The following is a 17,502-nucleotide window of genomic DNA, read 5'->3' as shown; positions in this document are numbered from 1 at the left end:
AGTGCGGCTGCAGCAATGATGTTATTCAAATTAAATCATTTCAAGTCCTCCAGCTAAGGATGCTTACCAGTTGGATAATGAAGTTGTTCTGGTTGTCCCTTGAAATGCAGTCTTTCAAAAGGGTTAACAACATTGGTCATTCAAATTACATCTTTTTGTCATTTTTAAACTTAAAGATTAAAAAGTGAAATAGTTTCCACTCAAGACATTATCAGAAACCAAAAATTATAAGGCCTATCACGGGAAACAAAAGACCGAACGCTCCTAAAATTGTCCAAATTTAAATTGTCAGTACTTTTTGGTACAATTTCTCCAAAAAACAGTTAGATGTTTAATCAAAAATATCTCCAGCGATATAGAGGTTTTTCATAAGTTCTGGTCGGACTGACTTTGATATTTTCTATTTAATCAATGAGAAATTTTACCTTAACATTCTTTAGAGTTTTCATACGTTGAAAATCTACATACTAAAACTAAATTTGATGTCTTGAGTTTGCCGTTACATTCAGATGTAGTGTTGTAGTTAAATAGCACTTGTCATTTTTTGCGAGTCATGTTGCCTGCAATCATGCTTAACTGCAACTGTTCCATTAGCCATGATAAAATTGTGGTGTTATTTGATTGTTTTTATCCTTCCAAAATTACGAATTATCAACTTTAAAAATAATGCACATTTTTGACACATTAATGGTTCTTCAGAATTGCAAAAGATGAAGGAGAGTACAAGCTGTCGACTTTATAAGCAATCGTGAGCAATATAAATGCAAGTAAAATTTTTGTGGCAAAATGCAGACTCGTGAAAAGACTTTTGCTTGACCCAATATTTGACAGCAGATTTCAACTGGTCAAAAAAACCTTTGAAAAGATATTTTTTCAACTATTGATTTGATTTTGGCTCGACGCAATTTTAACTCCTGAAAAAAATTTGGTCGAGGAAAAATCCAGAGCCCAAGTCTGATCGAGCAAAGCTCCAGCTTAACTTTTTGGCTCGAACAAATGTCCAGTTTATTAAAAAAAAAAGTCTAGCTAAATTCTTTTGATAGCTCTTTTGGGTCCAGCGTGACCGAACTAAACCCATTTTTGGTGGAGCATGGTCTTTTCACAGGTCGACGTCTCGATTAGGGTTAGTTGACTGGAGTCATGGTACAATTTTTTGTTCAAAAATGTTTCAACCTAAAATCAGTAATGTTTAGCAATTGAACAAACCGCATAACTTACGTTTACATCCCTTCAGCGCTAGATCAGTGGGTTCGAAGCCGGCTTTACAAACGCAAAGAGGTTTGGCTTGCATGTCTGTGATGTATCCATTATTGGAATCGTAGCAATATGCAACTGGTTTCACGCCAGTCTCAGTTGGAACTGAATTTTCAACACATTCACCGAAGATCTCAAAGTTGTCATCACTGAAAACAGAAACATCTGAACGCTTAGTCTACGCTTAGACTACGACTCATATGAAAAATGTCTTTGAAAGCTTCGGAAGGAAGGGGTGTCAATATTGTTCTTAAACCGTTCTAAAACCAAAGATATTGAACAATTCTTAAGTATAAATCTAGGTCAAGGTCCCAGACCGAAACGACCTCCGTAAAATTCCTCGAATGCACGACAGTCTAGACAATTGTCGTTAACTTGTCAGATCATAAGTCAGTTTTTCTGTGATCATCTGATTGGAGATGATTTCGCTGTGGACCTCAACCTGTGTACTGGCCCAACCAAGCTTTTCCAAATTTCTCTTAAGGCCGGAACCTACCATACCGAAGATTCGTTCGACCAATTGGACTCGGGGTATTTGACATCTTACCTCAAACCAGAAAACCAAAATAGTCTGTGAAATTATGCGCCCATTATCAAAATATCTGCTGTAAACGTCAGAAAGCTATGTGATCATTGTATTGGTGATCAACGATCGCAAAGATGTCTTATCGCATTATTGGATAATAAGCAAGCCAAAAATTTCTTGGTGCCATTGCGAGAAAATTACGAATTTTTATAGCTTATAATGAACTATATATATGGTTCTTGGATATATATATGTTTCCCGAGACACGTTGCTCTAGACCGAACGTTAGTCTCGCTGGATCTTGTAAGAAAATGTTTCAAGTTTGTTTAAAGATCCGGTAAGGTTAGCATCCAAATCCGACTCGTGCCTTTGACCTGGGTAAGATACCATGGCAATGGTTATATTTGTCCAGATATGATATCATAACAAAAATCACAAAAATTGATTGAACTGATTGATACTTTAACCTCTGATTTCTCTGACAAGTCTCTTCAAACTTCACAAGTCGATCCACAACCGCAGAGCACGTCTTTTGAGACATTTCAATGTCATAACTTCCTTTGACGTTGCCTGTGCGGAATTTCCAGGTACCACAAGATCTCTCAAACTTGATAGCAAGTTTGAACTTTGATGACGTTTCAATGTGATCATTGCCAAATGCGATTGAAGACGATTCTGTTTTCGTTTGGAGCGTTTCGAACCGGTTGTCTATTAAGTCTGGGCTGAGGGCCTCTGAATCGGACGTCAGCTGAATAATGCCCAGGTGAAACAGAGCATTGGGGGGAGAATCTTCTATTTTGTCATATCTAAACAACAAAATGTCAAAAATTCTCCCAGTTCTCTTTCTTTTCGGTCATTTTCCTCCTCTTAAACAAATATTAGGGTTTATTTTGAGGTCGTTTTATTAGTTTATGTTAAATTTAATCCTGAAAAAGGAAACATAACTGATAAATAGACTAGTAGTTTTACAAAATTCTACAAAAACAAACAAAATAGCCATAATTATCCATCGAACAGTAATATAATAAGCAGCTTGGAGGAGCAGGAAACAGTATTCTGAGAGTCGGTCGGAAGCTCTCGAGCTCAAGTTTATTAAGCGTGGCTACAAAGGCCAGGCTAGGAAAATGTGTCAGAACTGAGAACAACGCTGATGCAACTATATGCAGAAACCACCCCGTACTTTGGTTACAGAGTTTTTCACTGCTCAATTATTATAAATCCATAACAACCAGAACTAAACCATAGTGAACCAGGTCAAAATAGCTGCCCTGGATTTTTTCAGTCTGCGGGACCTGTGAGCATAATGAACATCTAACTGGCCTTACTCTAGTCATGATAAAATACATTCTGAAGTTCCTCTGTTTAGCGTTCAGTACTTAGCACATTCTGAGCATAGTTTTAAACATGGAAATTTTGAAAATCCGTCATGTCTGATTCAATATGGCGACTTCCATTGAAAGTACAAAATAACTGACAAGGTGTCGGAAATAACGTTCTAATTTTACTGCAGCCAACAGTCTATGGCTCTATCGAGGAATTGACTTGAATTAATATCTAGAATACCCCTCTCCCACCCCCTCCCAACGGTGAGAATCAATTTCACGGTTTTCTTATCACATTGTTAAAAAGTTAAAAAGTGGAGTACTCAATACGAAACAAATCTACTGGAAGTGATTCAATTCGTTTTGTAAAGTTTTAATTATCTGTGTTTTCGTTCACAATAATACACGTGCTGATGGCGCTGTTTATGAATCACGTCCCCCGGGTTAGAGAGGTTCGCAAATCATTGTGAATATTCACCCGATCTGTCAATCACCATCTTTCGCAGCAGCACGTGATCTCTACGCTTTCAACACCGGGTTTTGATTGAAAACGGTCCGATGCGTATGAACCTGAAGGATGTAAGTTTGTTTAAAATTAGAGTTTTTTCCAGGTCGAATTGAATTCATCGCTGTTTTGGTCGTAACGTAAATATCAAAATGTCACAGAAAGCATTGCAAAAAGTCCATATTGTTCAAGTAATCAACACAGAAGGATCTCCGAGAAAGGGAATTTATAACGAAATAGATACGGAACCAGAGATCGATAGCAGATTTAACTGAAGCCAGGTTCCATTTTATATCTACAAGGAAGCTGATGGAAATGTGTCGATTGCATCAAATGTTAGCTTTTTCACATCCATTGTACCCCGTAGTTATCATATACGTAGCAAGACCTATGAAAAGAAAAGGCTTGCAACAGGAATTAATTTCCATAAACAATCCATATCTGAGAACAAAGATGCCAAACAAAAGGGCAAAAAAATGAGATGAGAGGACTTCAATGAAAATAAAAAATTTCATTTAAGTAAGTATGGCAAACGTTGTCGGCATATGGATGTTTTGATTTTGTCAGTACTACAAGAGTTTTGCAGATCTGAGTAAATGTGCGCTCAATGAGATGGCGCTGTTGACGACCTGTGGAACAGATTTGTAAACAGCGCCAGCTGTTTGAAACGCACACAATGACACAGAGTTGTTTTTGCAATCTAAATGCACATGTAAGATGGCCATTTTTTTACAAGTCAGAGCATTTGTCACAGTTCAAAGAGCCCACTTCAAACAGAGCTCAAATTCGAGGCGTGATTGAACTGAGAAAGATTACAGTCTTTGAACTGCAATGTGTTCATACCTTTACAGTCAGTACTTTAATTCATTCGTGCATCCCTCGTTTTATTTATGATTCTCGGAGTTGAATATTGAGGTGTTGATTTTTCCTTAAATAGTTTCTATATCCAAAAGTCATGCAAAGTGGACTAGAGAGCATGCAATAATTACCCATTTAAACAAAATGATAATAAAATTGGTCGGCGGCAAATATTCAATTAGCGAGTTTAGTGCAAAATCAGTTATAACCAGCTAAAGAGTTGAAAACCAGTAAACAGCTCATTTTGCAAATAATTTTCCGTTTTTTTAGGCTGTTATGAACTAATATCCATTTTTTCAGGTACTTACGTGTCCAGTTAAGCGTCCAGTTTGTGTTCAGTTAATGTGTTCAGTGGGGGATGCGGGATGATCTACGGGGGGAGGGGAGTGCCGATTGATCCACGGGGTGTATGGTTATTGTAATTCACATGAGACACACCCCGCCCCCAAAATACGGGTAAAATTAAGTAAGACTTTAGGAACCTGAAGACGTACGTACATTTAATTAAGAAGTTTAGTAATTTCTCAAGAAAATATGTGGAGTAATGAATGTTGAGGTCAATTTTTGATAAGTTCTGGCAAACAAGCACGTTTCTCGAAAGTTTAGTTCAAGCATCAGGATTTGTTCAGCCTCCCCCCCATGCCGTTTACGACCGACCTTGTTACTGTGATGCAATACACCGCACTATTGTGAAATATTAGCACGTTTGTGTGAGGGTCGTGAAAGTAGCACACGGCATAGCGTGGCACAGAGGCATACAGAATACAAAATACATGGCACATGGCATGATAGTTTACGTCAAACGGCAAACACTCCAAATAATTCAATTGTATAAACAATTTTTATGCATAATAGTTTCATTAATCAACCAAAATTTAACTATTATGCAGTTGGTTTCTCTCTCTCTCTCTCTAAGTAGAGTTAAGTGGAGGTATTTCTCTCTAACGATTTGTAATACTTTGTTAAGAGCTCTGATCAGAGAGAAAAAAAAACAATTCTGAACAGTTTACGATAACTTTAAGAATTCAATGCTGCTTTTACACTGAACAGACTTCATTTCTTGTCTGAATTTTTCATAGTAAAAAGTTACATGATCATAATATATTTATAGTAAAAATACAGACAGGGAAATACTATGATTCAGCACTGAATTACTATGTTACTATGATCCGGGGGGGGGGCAGATCAAAGTCTGGCAGTTATGAACAATGCTCAGAAATTGGGCAAAAAAAATTTTGTATGCGCAGAACTAAATTAGAACATTGTGCGATGAGTGATGCTGTTAAATACACTTTAATTTAAAAGTTGTCATGAACATAAAAAGGGGTCCGGGAAAACGCATTTTTTATGATTCTGTACTGATTCGTAATAACATCAAAGTAGGGGACGATTGTTTCGATTTTTTTTTTGTTTTATGAGCCTACTTAAACAATAAAAACTCCAACATGTTAGCAAAATCTCATCCTATATGATTTGATTACACAATAAAGCCCGTTGCTGCAACAAGAAAGTAAGAAAGTGCTATCTTAGATAATTTTAACGGACATTTTAAGCTCCTATACAAAATCAAATAAGCTCCTATACAAATAATCCTCCCGTGAATATCACTAAAATTTCATCTGCAAAATCAAAAGAGTTTTTGAAAAGATAAGCGTTCTCAAGACTGATGAGAAGTCACACTACAGTTTCAATTTTATATCTATCTTGAGATGTACGATTACAAGGATATCAATTTAAAACTATTTTCCGAACATCAGAACTTTTGAACTGTAAAACACTTATCAAGCTGTGAAATTTTAAAGCTGCCTTTTGCTCTTTCTTTAACGAAAACTATTTCTTCAAATACTAAGTAGATTAAAAACTATTGCTTTCAACATATATACCGCAATTACTCACTAAAATATTACTACTATTATTCTAAAATTCAGCTTTCTCTATTTCTCCTATAACAAACTATCTGTCTCCTATGCTTAAAATACAAATTAGTTTTATATTTAAGCTGTAAACCATTCTTTTATGGTTGCTTTATATATTTATTTAAGACTGGAACAAAAATTGATTTAAACGAAATTTTGTTCATCTTTGATATAAAACTGCTACAATTTGTGAGCGGAATTTTGAGCAAAGAATGGAAAATATGAAAACGGGAGAACCACAAACGTACCATTACTTTGTTGTCTTTTAATTTCATATATAGTTCAAACTTTCAATTTGCATAATCAGAAAAGTTTTGTAATACAAAAATACTCCAAGAATCAATCTAAAATTTTTTGCAACCGTACATTCAATTTTTATCTATGTACAGGAAATTTTGGAGATCCGAGAAAGCAAATTGTACAAGTCATTGTGTAAAGTGAAATATAATGAGTCAATGAAACGAAATACATTTCAATCAATAAGAGTAGAGCTCATTGGAAACGAACTTGCGACAATCTTGTATTATAACCACTCATATTGCAAGATCTTGCAATATAAACATCTGTTTTCGACTGCGGTAGTCAAGAGTAAAATACTTTGGAGAAAGAGTTAGCTCAAACTATGGACGCGCTGAAACACGATCAAACCCATCTGCATATACGCATATATGAATAGATTTATCATATGTAAATATATAACGCACTAATCAAAAGTTAAAAAAATTTTAAAAATGTTTTGAGAGAAAAACTCACAAAAACTTTTTTTTCTCATGTCTGAAAGTAGTTATGGAATGCAGAAAGTAATCACTATTCTTTTGTCAAAAAATGTTTGACTTCTTCATTTTTTCAACCGTAATATCAATTGATTTTGTCTGTTTAGGCAAACATAAATATGTCAATTAAATGCATCAAAACTAGTATCAGAATTTTTGATCTATATATTGATTAAAACAATAAAAAAGGGCTGGTTCAGTTGTTCATTGGTTGCTGGGCGAAAGCGGTCTCTTTAAAAAATGTAATAATAATTTTTTAAAAAAGTTATAGTTGGGTTGGATTTGATCAATTTTTGACATTTTTTATATATAAAATAAGCTGATTTAGTTCTCTAGATCTTGCAAGATCAACTTTGCGCCTCCACTAGGGTATTGAGCTTTATTTATCTTGCTTTGAGTTGATACCACGCTACTGTAAAAACTTTCTAAGTTCAGGGTGGTACATTCTTACATTTAGTGGTAATCATTTGTTTGATAACTTGAAGGTTTCGTCAATCACCATACAGGTAACCAAAAGAAAATTCTGAACAACTCTTTACGGTTTGAAATAATTTTACAACAAAGGTGCGCCTGGCCGCAGGAGAGTGTTCTTAGATTTTGACAAATTGACTTGAATATTTGCTCAAAGCTCGTAGACATTTGTCTTCGTGAAAATTATTCTATCTGCATACGATTTACGCTGCAGCAACCTTTGTCAACAATTTGAATTGATCATGTGTACACATATTGATATGTTTTAGAGGGAGGTCCCGCAAACAACCACGCCTTGTTCATATCGGCAAACAAAACTATGACATTAACAAAAATAAAATAGTGATTAGGTTTATTTTTCAGCTACAAAATTGTCTGAGTTTGGGCGGAGGTAATACCCCCTCAACTCAACTCGACCGCACGTTTACCACACCCTATTTCTTTCTGAAACTTTGGGCTGTTTACAAACTCTTTGGGCTCTTTTGATTTCTCGAGAGGCGACTCGAGACAACAACCGGCAACAAAAATTAAATGAAGGGTAAAAAAGCAATTAAAATACTTCCGCTTGATTAGCGCGCCCACGGCCCAAAACGGTTACAGCGCAAAATCATATACCCTAAACTCATGTATGATTGAGACTATTTTAAATTCGGCTCACAGATTATTGCGACTTTTATACCCGCAGAGGACGCGTATATAAAAAGACACCAAATTAGCCCAAAAGCTATCCAAAATTTTGTCAGTAAACAAAGCCGACTGGGGACCAAACAGAAGAAATTTAATTGTTTTGATAACGATTTCACATTTAAACTATAGGCTGCTTTTGTGCTCTCTAAAAATAGAATTAATTTGGATGTCGCGCTGTTTGAGCTAAACTAAGCATAACTTTCCCACTTTTACGGTCAGGCTCGAGACTTTCTCCTTATTATAAAGTAAATAAGACAGCGATTTGCGACCCAAGTTTACTAGTTATAGATCATAACTGGATAGTCCTAGACGCAGTAGTTTATAAGCATAAAAGCGTCAAAAAATCAGCCAGATATCTGTCACCAAACTATTTTGGCTTCTAAACCGTAGCTACCACTTGTGGCGATACTGTAAAGTTTATGTAGTTCAGGTTTTTATTGAGATTTAGAGTTTGAGCCTACAGGGGCGTCTCAGAATATGTAAAAGTGGTTGAGGTCAAAAGTTGTAGGCAAGTTTTCATCACAGGGAATTGATGGAAGAAAGAGGACCGAAACATTTCAAGGAAAAAGGATATTCAAAGCAGAACAAAAATCCATGGTTTTATAGTTTTATTCGTATTAACACCGAGAACTAATGCAAAATCTTCACAATAAGAGAAAAAGAGTACGTTAAAAGTCAACAAAAAACACAAAATTAAAAATGATTGTGTCCCATATGTTTTTTGAGCACACTATGGTGGAGGTGGAAAACACCAGACCCAAAAAATGGGTTTTTGTCACAAACTAGACGCATGGCAGATTTTGATAATTACAAAACCGGTTAAAATATAGGAGACAAAAATTCATTCTCAACCACGGGATCAGAAAACTTCGAAATCGACAAGAAAACAATCATTCCTTGCACTTGAATTTCTAAAAGTTGCGCAAATAAAAAAATTAGTATTAACAAATTTTTTACATTTTTTGCATGAACAAATAGAAAAAAAACGGTTATTTGAAGGCAAATTTCCCAGCCAAAAAAATCAGGTGGACTTTTAAAAACTCATTCTATCCCCTGAAAGAAAACTTTTTTTTCTGTTATTCATGCATAATATATACCAAATGCAAATTCAAATCTTTCCATTTTTTTAAACAAATTTAGAGAGCTGAAAACATTATGATTTCATGAAAACAAGTTCTCTTACCTCATTTTTTGGTCTTGAATTAGCAATTAGCAAAAAAGGCGCCGGGGCTCCTTTTCATACTTTCAGTATTTAAATATTTGCAAAAGAAAGAAAACACGCTTTGCATTGACAGAAAAAAGTAAAGTAATCAAAATGTCTCCACTTTAAAACTGTTGCTTGGAAACCTCCAACATTGGTTAGAATAAAGAAAATAATGCAGACACCCATCAACCAGTGGAGGTTAAAGAAGCGATTTAAAGAAGAGTGGAGGTTAAAGAAGCGATCAAAAGTGGAAAACCACATAAGATATTAAAGAAGCGATCCAAAATTTTTTTTACACCTTCACCTGTAAAAAATAACAATGATTTTAGGAGTTTTTTTAATTACATGGCTTATGTATTGAAATAAAATAAGTTATTGAGTTAATTTCTTATTTGCTAAGATGTACCAAAAATGAAATTTTTTAAATTGGACAAAAATATTAATAATCATAACTTAATTTTATTGCTTTTATAAAATTTTTGTGAATTGACAAAAAGAAAAATTGATAGAAGAAAGAACTTAAACATTTCTCATGCAAATGTTGTTGAATGAAACCAATCTCAAACGTTAAAAATTGCCAAAGTATTCCGCAGATACAGTAAAATATCTAAAAAACGAGTTGAAAATGTGCAAAGTATAAGAAAAACTTCTTTCAAAAATTGTGTTGTATCTGTAAAAATATTTCAGGAAAGCGGTTTCCAATTTTCTCATATTTTCTTCTCTTGTTTTGCTTTCTGCATCAACAACTCTGAATTTCCTCTTTGTTAAATAAATTTGTTACTTAGTTGATCTTCCGTTGAAGTTCTCCAGAAGGAGAAGAAATAAAACAAACAAACCAAAATTATATCATGTAAAGACATCAAAAAAAGCTACCTTAAATTGTCATCAAACATCTCTTGAGCAGAAAATCTGAATACTTACCAAATTAGCCAATTTATTTGTTAGTTTTGTTCTGCAGTTATTTTATGTAACTCTGTCACTGCCATTCCTAAGCCCGGATTAAGGAGATGGAGGGCACTAACCATAACATAATGGAAAATCTCAAAAGCCGGTGTTTGAAATAACTGAAAAAACTTTTCCGCAACTACATCAGCTTTTTGCTCTACAAGTTGAACCAGTCACCCCCTGCAGCGAGTCTTCCGAATTAAGAACAAGGATGTTTCTTGCAAATGAAATTAAAAAACTTGCAAAAATCTAGCAAGATGGAAGCCGTAAGCATTCTATTGCAAGATCATGCAAGAAAACTTTCAAGATTCTTGCAATTATTTATATTCACCAAACACAAGGGTATGGTTAGATTACGTGAATAGCGGGAATAGATAGAAATTGAACATTCTATTATTTGTATTTATTCCAAATCGGCGGACAAATTGTGAAATTTGGCGGCAAAATGCAGTTACTTCACCAAAACCTTCTACATTTGATAAGAATAAAAATGACACAACTAACTTGCTTCTGCAACAACTATCTGTTGGCACCAGAAAATGCGTTAAAACACTCACGTGCACATTTTTAAATGCCGAAAGTCTGCAGTGCCAGAAGTCAAAATGCCAGAAGCTGCTACTTAGCCAGAAGTTGAATTTCGTTGACTTTCGTCATTTTAAAACGGGCGCGTTTCGTGTTTTAAGTATGGTTGAGTGACTCTGCAGAAGTCACTTCGAAATTCTGACATAATGAAACGAACCGCTTTGCCGATCTCGATAAACGCCAGAAGTTCTCAGTGATTTCAAGCAAAGTCACTTAACCATTATTTATTGCTCAAAATGATCAGCCGAATGAAGTGTTTGGTTCTCTTTGTTTTCACGTTTTTTGAAGTTTGCTGAAAAAGTTTTTGCAATAGTTGTTCTAACACTCTATTCCAAAAAAACTTTCCAATTACTGCACACTCGCGCACTGGAGATTTTGAGAAAGACGAACTTTGCCATATTTGAACCATTCTGATCGTTTAAAATTATTCCGAAAACTTGCCTTAAATCTTGTCACATAAAGCAATACCAAACACCAACAGTTTTGATTTCAAAAAAGCATCTGCCAATCTTTATTAGGCAAAAATGCGCCAGAGTTTTTATCATCAAAAAAGAGTCCAAAACTCTCTTTGAATTTGGAAACGTGCCTTCTTTATTACTGTGATCAATGTTTTTCGAGTCTGATACCAATACTTAACAAGGAATGTTTTTTGTATCACGAATGGATAAAAACCCGTTTGCGTGTGTAAAATACGGCGTTTTTTGTTTTTTTATTTCTTCGTTTTCAAGACAAATCTGAATATCAAACTTCGCTTAATTTGAAGGAAAAATCTTTTTTGCCTTGTGTAGTAGCTTTTAACTGCTTTCTGTTTTTTTTTTCAAAAGGGCAATGTTGCAATAATTGTTTGAGAAAATCTTTTTATAGTACCTATAGGTGGTCAAGCATGAGCCTTTTTAAAAATGAAGAAAAATGCTGAATTTTTAAAAATCTGGCCATAAATTTAGCCGAAATTGATAATCCAAACAACTCAGCGACTGTCTTTTGTTCAAACATCAAACAATGAGACTGTAGTTAAAACTTTTATCATATTTTTCACGAAAATTTAAAATCATAACCTTTTCACAAAAATTCAACCTCGGTAATTCCTTGAAAAACACAAAACTAAAAAAAATTTTGAATTTGAAATTTTGCGCTTGACAAGCTTTCTTATGATACCATTCATAACCCTGTCCAATGAATATATCGATCGGGAAAAAATGACGGAACAAAAAAAACAATTGAGTATACAGTTGCTTCGCCACTAAAGTAGGTCGGAACAAAAAGACTAAATGGACAAAAGTATCGCCGATATATACACAAGTAATACTTTAACAATACTCCGTCGGTACTTTAGCAGCACTTATAAAGAAATGAATTTTTCGGCCGATTGTAAATAGTTCTAGTAATTGAAGTCTGCACTATCTGAAGTAGAAAATCTCTTACCTGTTAATGAAGACGTTGAGCTTTGCGCAAGGATGTGGGTCGAATACTTTCGAGTAGACAAGGAAATTGACAGAATCTGTACCATCGCAACCATCCATGTCTTGAAAAACTCTATCATCTTGCCTCACAATCTGTAATATATGAGCACTCCAGGGGTTCTCGAATTTTTACTGGGTAACATCTTATAAGTTGCGTCCTAAGGGTTTTATAATGAAATATCTGATAACATGCTTACAAAAATTTTCATAGTGTAAACATGCAAACATTAGAGATGTTGTTTCCTCTGACAAAAAGGGACAAATTAGACGGGTTTTTTCGTTAAGAATCTTTAGAGAAATAGCCAAGGTTCACATCGGCTATTTTTCCATTTAAATTTTATAAAAAAAATTACAACATTACTTTAAAATCACTTTTTGACTAAAATTGCTACACATAAAACTAGCACCATCTAATTTTTAGCTTTTTATTTTGATCAATTTCCTATAAAACTTAGAGACAGTTAACAATTTCTACGGTTGCTTCTAACTTTCATGCACTCACAAGTCGTTCAACAATGCAAATCTTATATAAAATCTTATATGATTTATGCATTAACTTATAAGTGTTGGTAAGACTCATGTAAGATTGCATAAGAGTTATAGTTTTCATTGACTAGGGCTCCGATCATATCTCAAATTATTGTTATCGTAACGTGTTTGGGCTGCTCGCTCGGGTTCAGAGCCCGATCAAATTCATTGCAAGTTTGACCAAACAGCTATGTAGTCATATTCATAGTTGAAACTGTATACCAGACCAAATAACAGAGGGTATACATGTAAAGAAATGAAAAACAAATTGAAAGATATTAATTTCAAAGAACTCCTGGAGGACATTCTAATTTTCAAGGGCATTCTGACTATACAGACCGTGCGTTCATTTGACCATTTGACACTAACAACTTTAACATCATAAACACAGCTACTGTCTATCGTATACATAGCAGATATGTTTTGCCTAATATTATTTATATTGTGATCATGTCCTGAAATCTATGCCCGCACCTTTGCACCAAATAGGAAAGTCTAAATGTCCTGTTTTCTAACATAATTGGCAGTATATCTGCTCGTTGAATAGTAAACAAATTTCAGGCTCTTATCGTTTTAAATGGAACTTGCTAATTGATATCAGAATAACTTGTCAATATGATTAGTTTAGTCAAACTAAGGATCATTGTCAAAACGGATGATAAAATGTGGGTGGTCGACCCTGGTTAGCCCTTTAGGCAACCGGGTTTCAATTTGTCCTCCTCATAATTCCGAGGAAAGTTTTTTGCCTGGCTAGTGGTTTTTGAAATTGACCAGAAATATTCTTGGCAACAAAACAGCTGGTCGACGTAAATGAAAAAAATAAAGGTGAACGAAAGCCTTAAGAGCATATCAAAAGTTCATCAAAAAATTTCGAATGGCTTTTGTTTTTGAACAACTGGATTTTTCAGCGCTCAAGCCGATAACTAAAGCATAGCTAGATAAATCAAAAACGGGCCGTTGAATGCTCTGCCCGAGTTTAAATTTTTTGTATTTTGACACATATTAGCCTTGAAAACGGCACTGGAGACAGACAAGCTACCAGAATCTCTGTTACTAGTTAGACAGTCCACTTAAGAATTTTTCGCAATTTTTACCTTGTAAAATCAACTGTTGAAAGGTAGACAGGATTGGTAGAAAGGTAGAAAGGTAGACAGGACAAAAAGGCAGTTATGGCTGGCGAAAACGCCACAAACTGTCAAAAACTTAAGCATAAAAAATTCAAGATTTTATTTATTTTTGCATCGAGAGCATTCGCAGTAAAAAAATTGCTTCGCAAATTTTCTTGAAAGGTCTCCAGCTTATTTTTGATTTCCGCTAAACAGAGTTATTGATATTTCTGAACATTCAAAAATATTAAAAGTTTTAAAAAACATTCAAAACCTTTATTTTTAAACACTCTTGCCTCGGAAACAAATATAATCAATTTTATGATGTAATTAGCCAGTCTTTAGTAGACAGGATAAGAATCATCCTTTTCTGTCAGAAAAAAGCAAAGGAAAGGAAAAACTGTTAGCACAATTTTCAGAAAAACATTTATTTTGAATTTTTTTAAAACCGGAAACTGTTGAAGTCAAGTTTTGAAGAGTGCTTTGGATAATTAAACTACTGTAGCAAACTTACTAAAATAGCACTTATGTTTCTGGAATCTGACGAAACATTTACTTTTAACATCTTTTATCATCTAATCGGAAAGATATCCAGAATTTGGGAGAACTTTTTTGAAAAAATTAGATTTTGACTCAAATTTCCCAACAAAATGGTGAAACTCACCTATCTGCCCCAAGATAGTATTTTTGAGTTGCATTTTTCATGAAAAAAAATGAGTGTGTGATCCCCAAAGATCGAATGTTTCAAAAAAGAGACCAACGAACGGTTGGCGGGGCATTTTTAAAATTAGAGGAAAATGGAAAAGTTGGCTAACATTTGCTACTGTCATTTGCTCTTAGTGCCTCTAATCTATGGCTTGATCAAAATGGCTTTTTTGAGATCTTTGCTTCGAGACTTCTGTGTTCCTGAAATCTTTTTTTCAGAAAAAATGGAAAGCAGTAAACCTAAATAACAAATATGAATGTTGGGAGGCAGAATAGTATTAAAAAATTGATAGCATGTTTAACTGTATTTGTATATTAACCAATCTTTTTAATATTAGGAGAAGAACTTAAAATAACATTTTTCATAGATAATTACTGCAACTATGTTTTTCGTAAATTTCGGCAAAACCTGCAGTTGAAAGAGAAAGGTTTTCGGCAAAACCTGCAGTTGAAACCTGCATTTTTTTCGTTTTGATTTATGAAATGAATGTTAGCTGTGTTTTATACAATAGAGAGACCTATTATTTAGTTTACACGTTTTAATTTTACTCTTTAATTAAAACATTTTAGAAATGAATGTTTTCGCTTTTACACTATTGTACTCTCGCTTCTCTACTCTGCCATTAGTTCAGCATAAGCTTTGAAAACTCTTAGCTATTTTGAAAACTCTTATTAGTAGTTCTGAAGCACACAGTCAAGATTGCATTTGTTTTCGCAAAACATGTTGCAGGTTCAATACAGTTTAATTTCAGTATGTTGCACCAAACTAATTTTCAATATATCAATTTCATGTTGGAAAAAAATTGCTGTTTTGCTTAGTGAAAAAAATTTTTTTAAAAAAATAAAATCCAAATAGTTGTTACTTAATTTGAATTGGGCCGGCCAACGTGTATGTGTTGTTTGTGCAAACTAAATCCGAGCCAGAATCTCCTAAACAAGAAGTTTTCATGATTATATCAATGAACGCAGCAGACTTTGTTTTTTTTTTCAAGCAACGTATTTATAAATTGAGCAAATTTTCGAAAAATTGTGGACAGTACATTTATATACCGCAAAAATGCACAAACCAGAATAGAATGTTGTGAAAATTTAGCTTAACTTAGTCCCATAGCTTCTCATCGATAGCTTTGTATATTTTCATAGTATAGTTCAGGGCATTTCATTTTGAAAAGCAACTGAATATAATAGGATTTTAAAGATTGCAACTCGCTAATGAACAAGGGAGTTTATGTGATTCAACTGAAATCACAGTGAAATAAAAATGAGGCTTTTTGATCGAGCTGAGCTCAAACTAATATAAAATAAAATCATAATAAAGTTTCCCACGCATTTCTTAATTAGAAAGGAGAATATATAATAAAAAAGAATAAGAAGACGTGCCAAAGTTGGCATCCCACAAAAATTCCGTCAATTAGTCAGTGTATTTTCCCAAAAGGCCATCGATGCATCCTACTATGCTCCATTATCATTTTAGGATAGATACGGAAAGTTTAAAGAATTGAACTAATTTTTTCCTAAAGCATTTTGATCTCCCAAAAGTAGACTTCATCCCACAATCGGTTGCTGAGGAGCCAAAAATTGTGCCTCTGTCATTTAATAATGCGTATTATAATGCTCTATTATTTATTTCATATATACAGGGTGTTTTTATAATAAGTTTTTAGAATTTTTTAGCATATAGGAAAGCTTTCCATCAAATTACATTGTTTCATCGCTGAACTTTTTGGTTTTTTATGAAATTACAACTAATGATAAAAAGGGGATTTGACTTTATGAGCTTACTATCATCTGTCAATAGAATGTCGATTTCTATATATGAAGTTCTCTCCTCGATCGATGACATGATACGCTTTTATGAGTTTAAGGAAATGGGATCAATGGAATCCCCAAACCATTTATTATGATATGTCGATAAGCTTTCATCAAAATTATAAAAATTATCACCATCCGCTGAACGGGTTATATCTCGCAAAACATGTGCAGGTTTAGTACAGTTTAATTTTGGTATGTTATACCAAACCGAATTTCTGTAAATTGGTTTTCACAACAGTTCACATTGGAAAAAATTTTAAACATCTACTCGTTTAAAACCATCTACTCTGCCGGTTTTAATCGAATAAGCTAACATTAAGCATTGATCAGCCCAGATCACTGAAATTTAGAACTCATCAGTGCATTTTATACATAATTTTCTGGACTTTGATTGATTTCTGGGCAATAATGAAAGTGGATACTCACACCGGGACCGGATTGTGCTAAATTTCCTTTGAATGGTGTCCATGTATTGTCACCATTGTTGACAGAATTGGGTCCAAATATCAGTTGATCTAAACACACACAATGAAACACAGGTATTAAATATTTCTGATTATTTTCATTTATGGTTGTTGGTTCAATCATAAGAAAACAAAACAAACAAAAAACAGAAAAAACTAAAAGAAATAAAACAAAGATAAATATTTGTCATAATGAGATACCCCAATTACAATGGAAGAAAAACCCATCGATCTCAGCCATCCTTTTAAATTTTCTTAATAAATTTTTCGGCATAGTTTTGTGCAGTTTGTGTACAATTTTATAAACCTACAAGCACAAGATAGTAGTATTTGAGCTAGATAACGTCTAAGACTCGAACTACAGAAAAACGGTAAAAGAACAAT

General features: G+C 34.0%; 2 protein-coding genes across 3 annotated transcripts in view; both read right to left on the bottom strand.

Annotated features, from left to right (window-relative positions):
* LOC142346171 (uncharacterized) overlaps window positions 1-17,125 on the bottom strand; it is a 27,365-nt gene extending 10,240 nt beyond the window's left edge. The window contains exons 1-4 of the mRNA XM_075398679.1: window positions 17,081-17,125; window positions 12,466-12,596; window positions 2,248-2,586; window positions 1,219-1,403 (exon numbers count right to left, since the gene is read on the bottom strand). Of these exons, the coding sequence (XP_075254794.1) occupies window positions 1,219-1,403; window positions 2,248-2,586; window positions 12,466-12,563 (622 nt within the window). The 5' untranslated portion in view covers window positions 12,564-12,596; window positions 17,081-17,125. The remainder of the gene's footprint in view (window positions 1-1,218; window positions 1,404-2,247; window positions 2,587-12,465; window positions 12,597-17,080) is intronic.
* Window positions 1-17,502, bottom strand: part of LOC142345707 (uncharacterized) — a 577,332-nt gene that overhangs the window by 361,193 nt on the left and 198,637 nt on the right. The window lies entirely within an intron of this gene.

This window comes from Convolutriloba macropyga, chromosome 9 (genome assembly GCF_964194025.1).
Source record: "Convolutriloba macropyga chromosome 9, txConMacr16.3, whole genome shotgun sequence".
Lineage (NCBI taxonomy): Eukaryota > Metazoa > Xenacoelomorpha > Acoela > Convolutidae > Convolutriloba > Convolutriloba macropyga.
The sequence above is the reverse complement of the archived record's forward strand: the minus strand, read 5'-3'. Positions and strand labels throughout refer to the sequence as shown.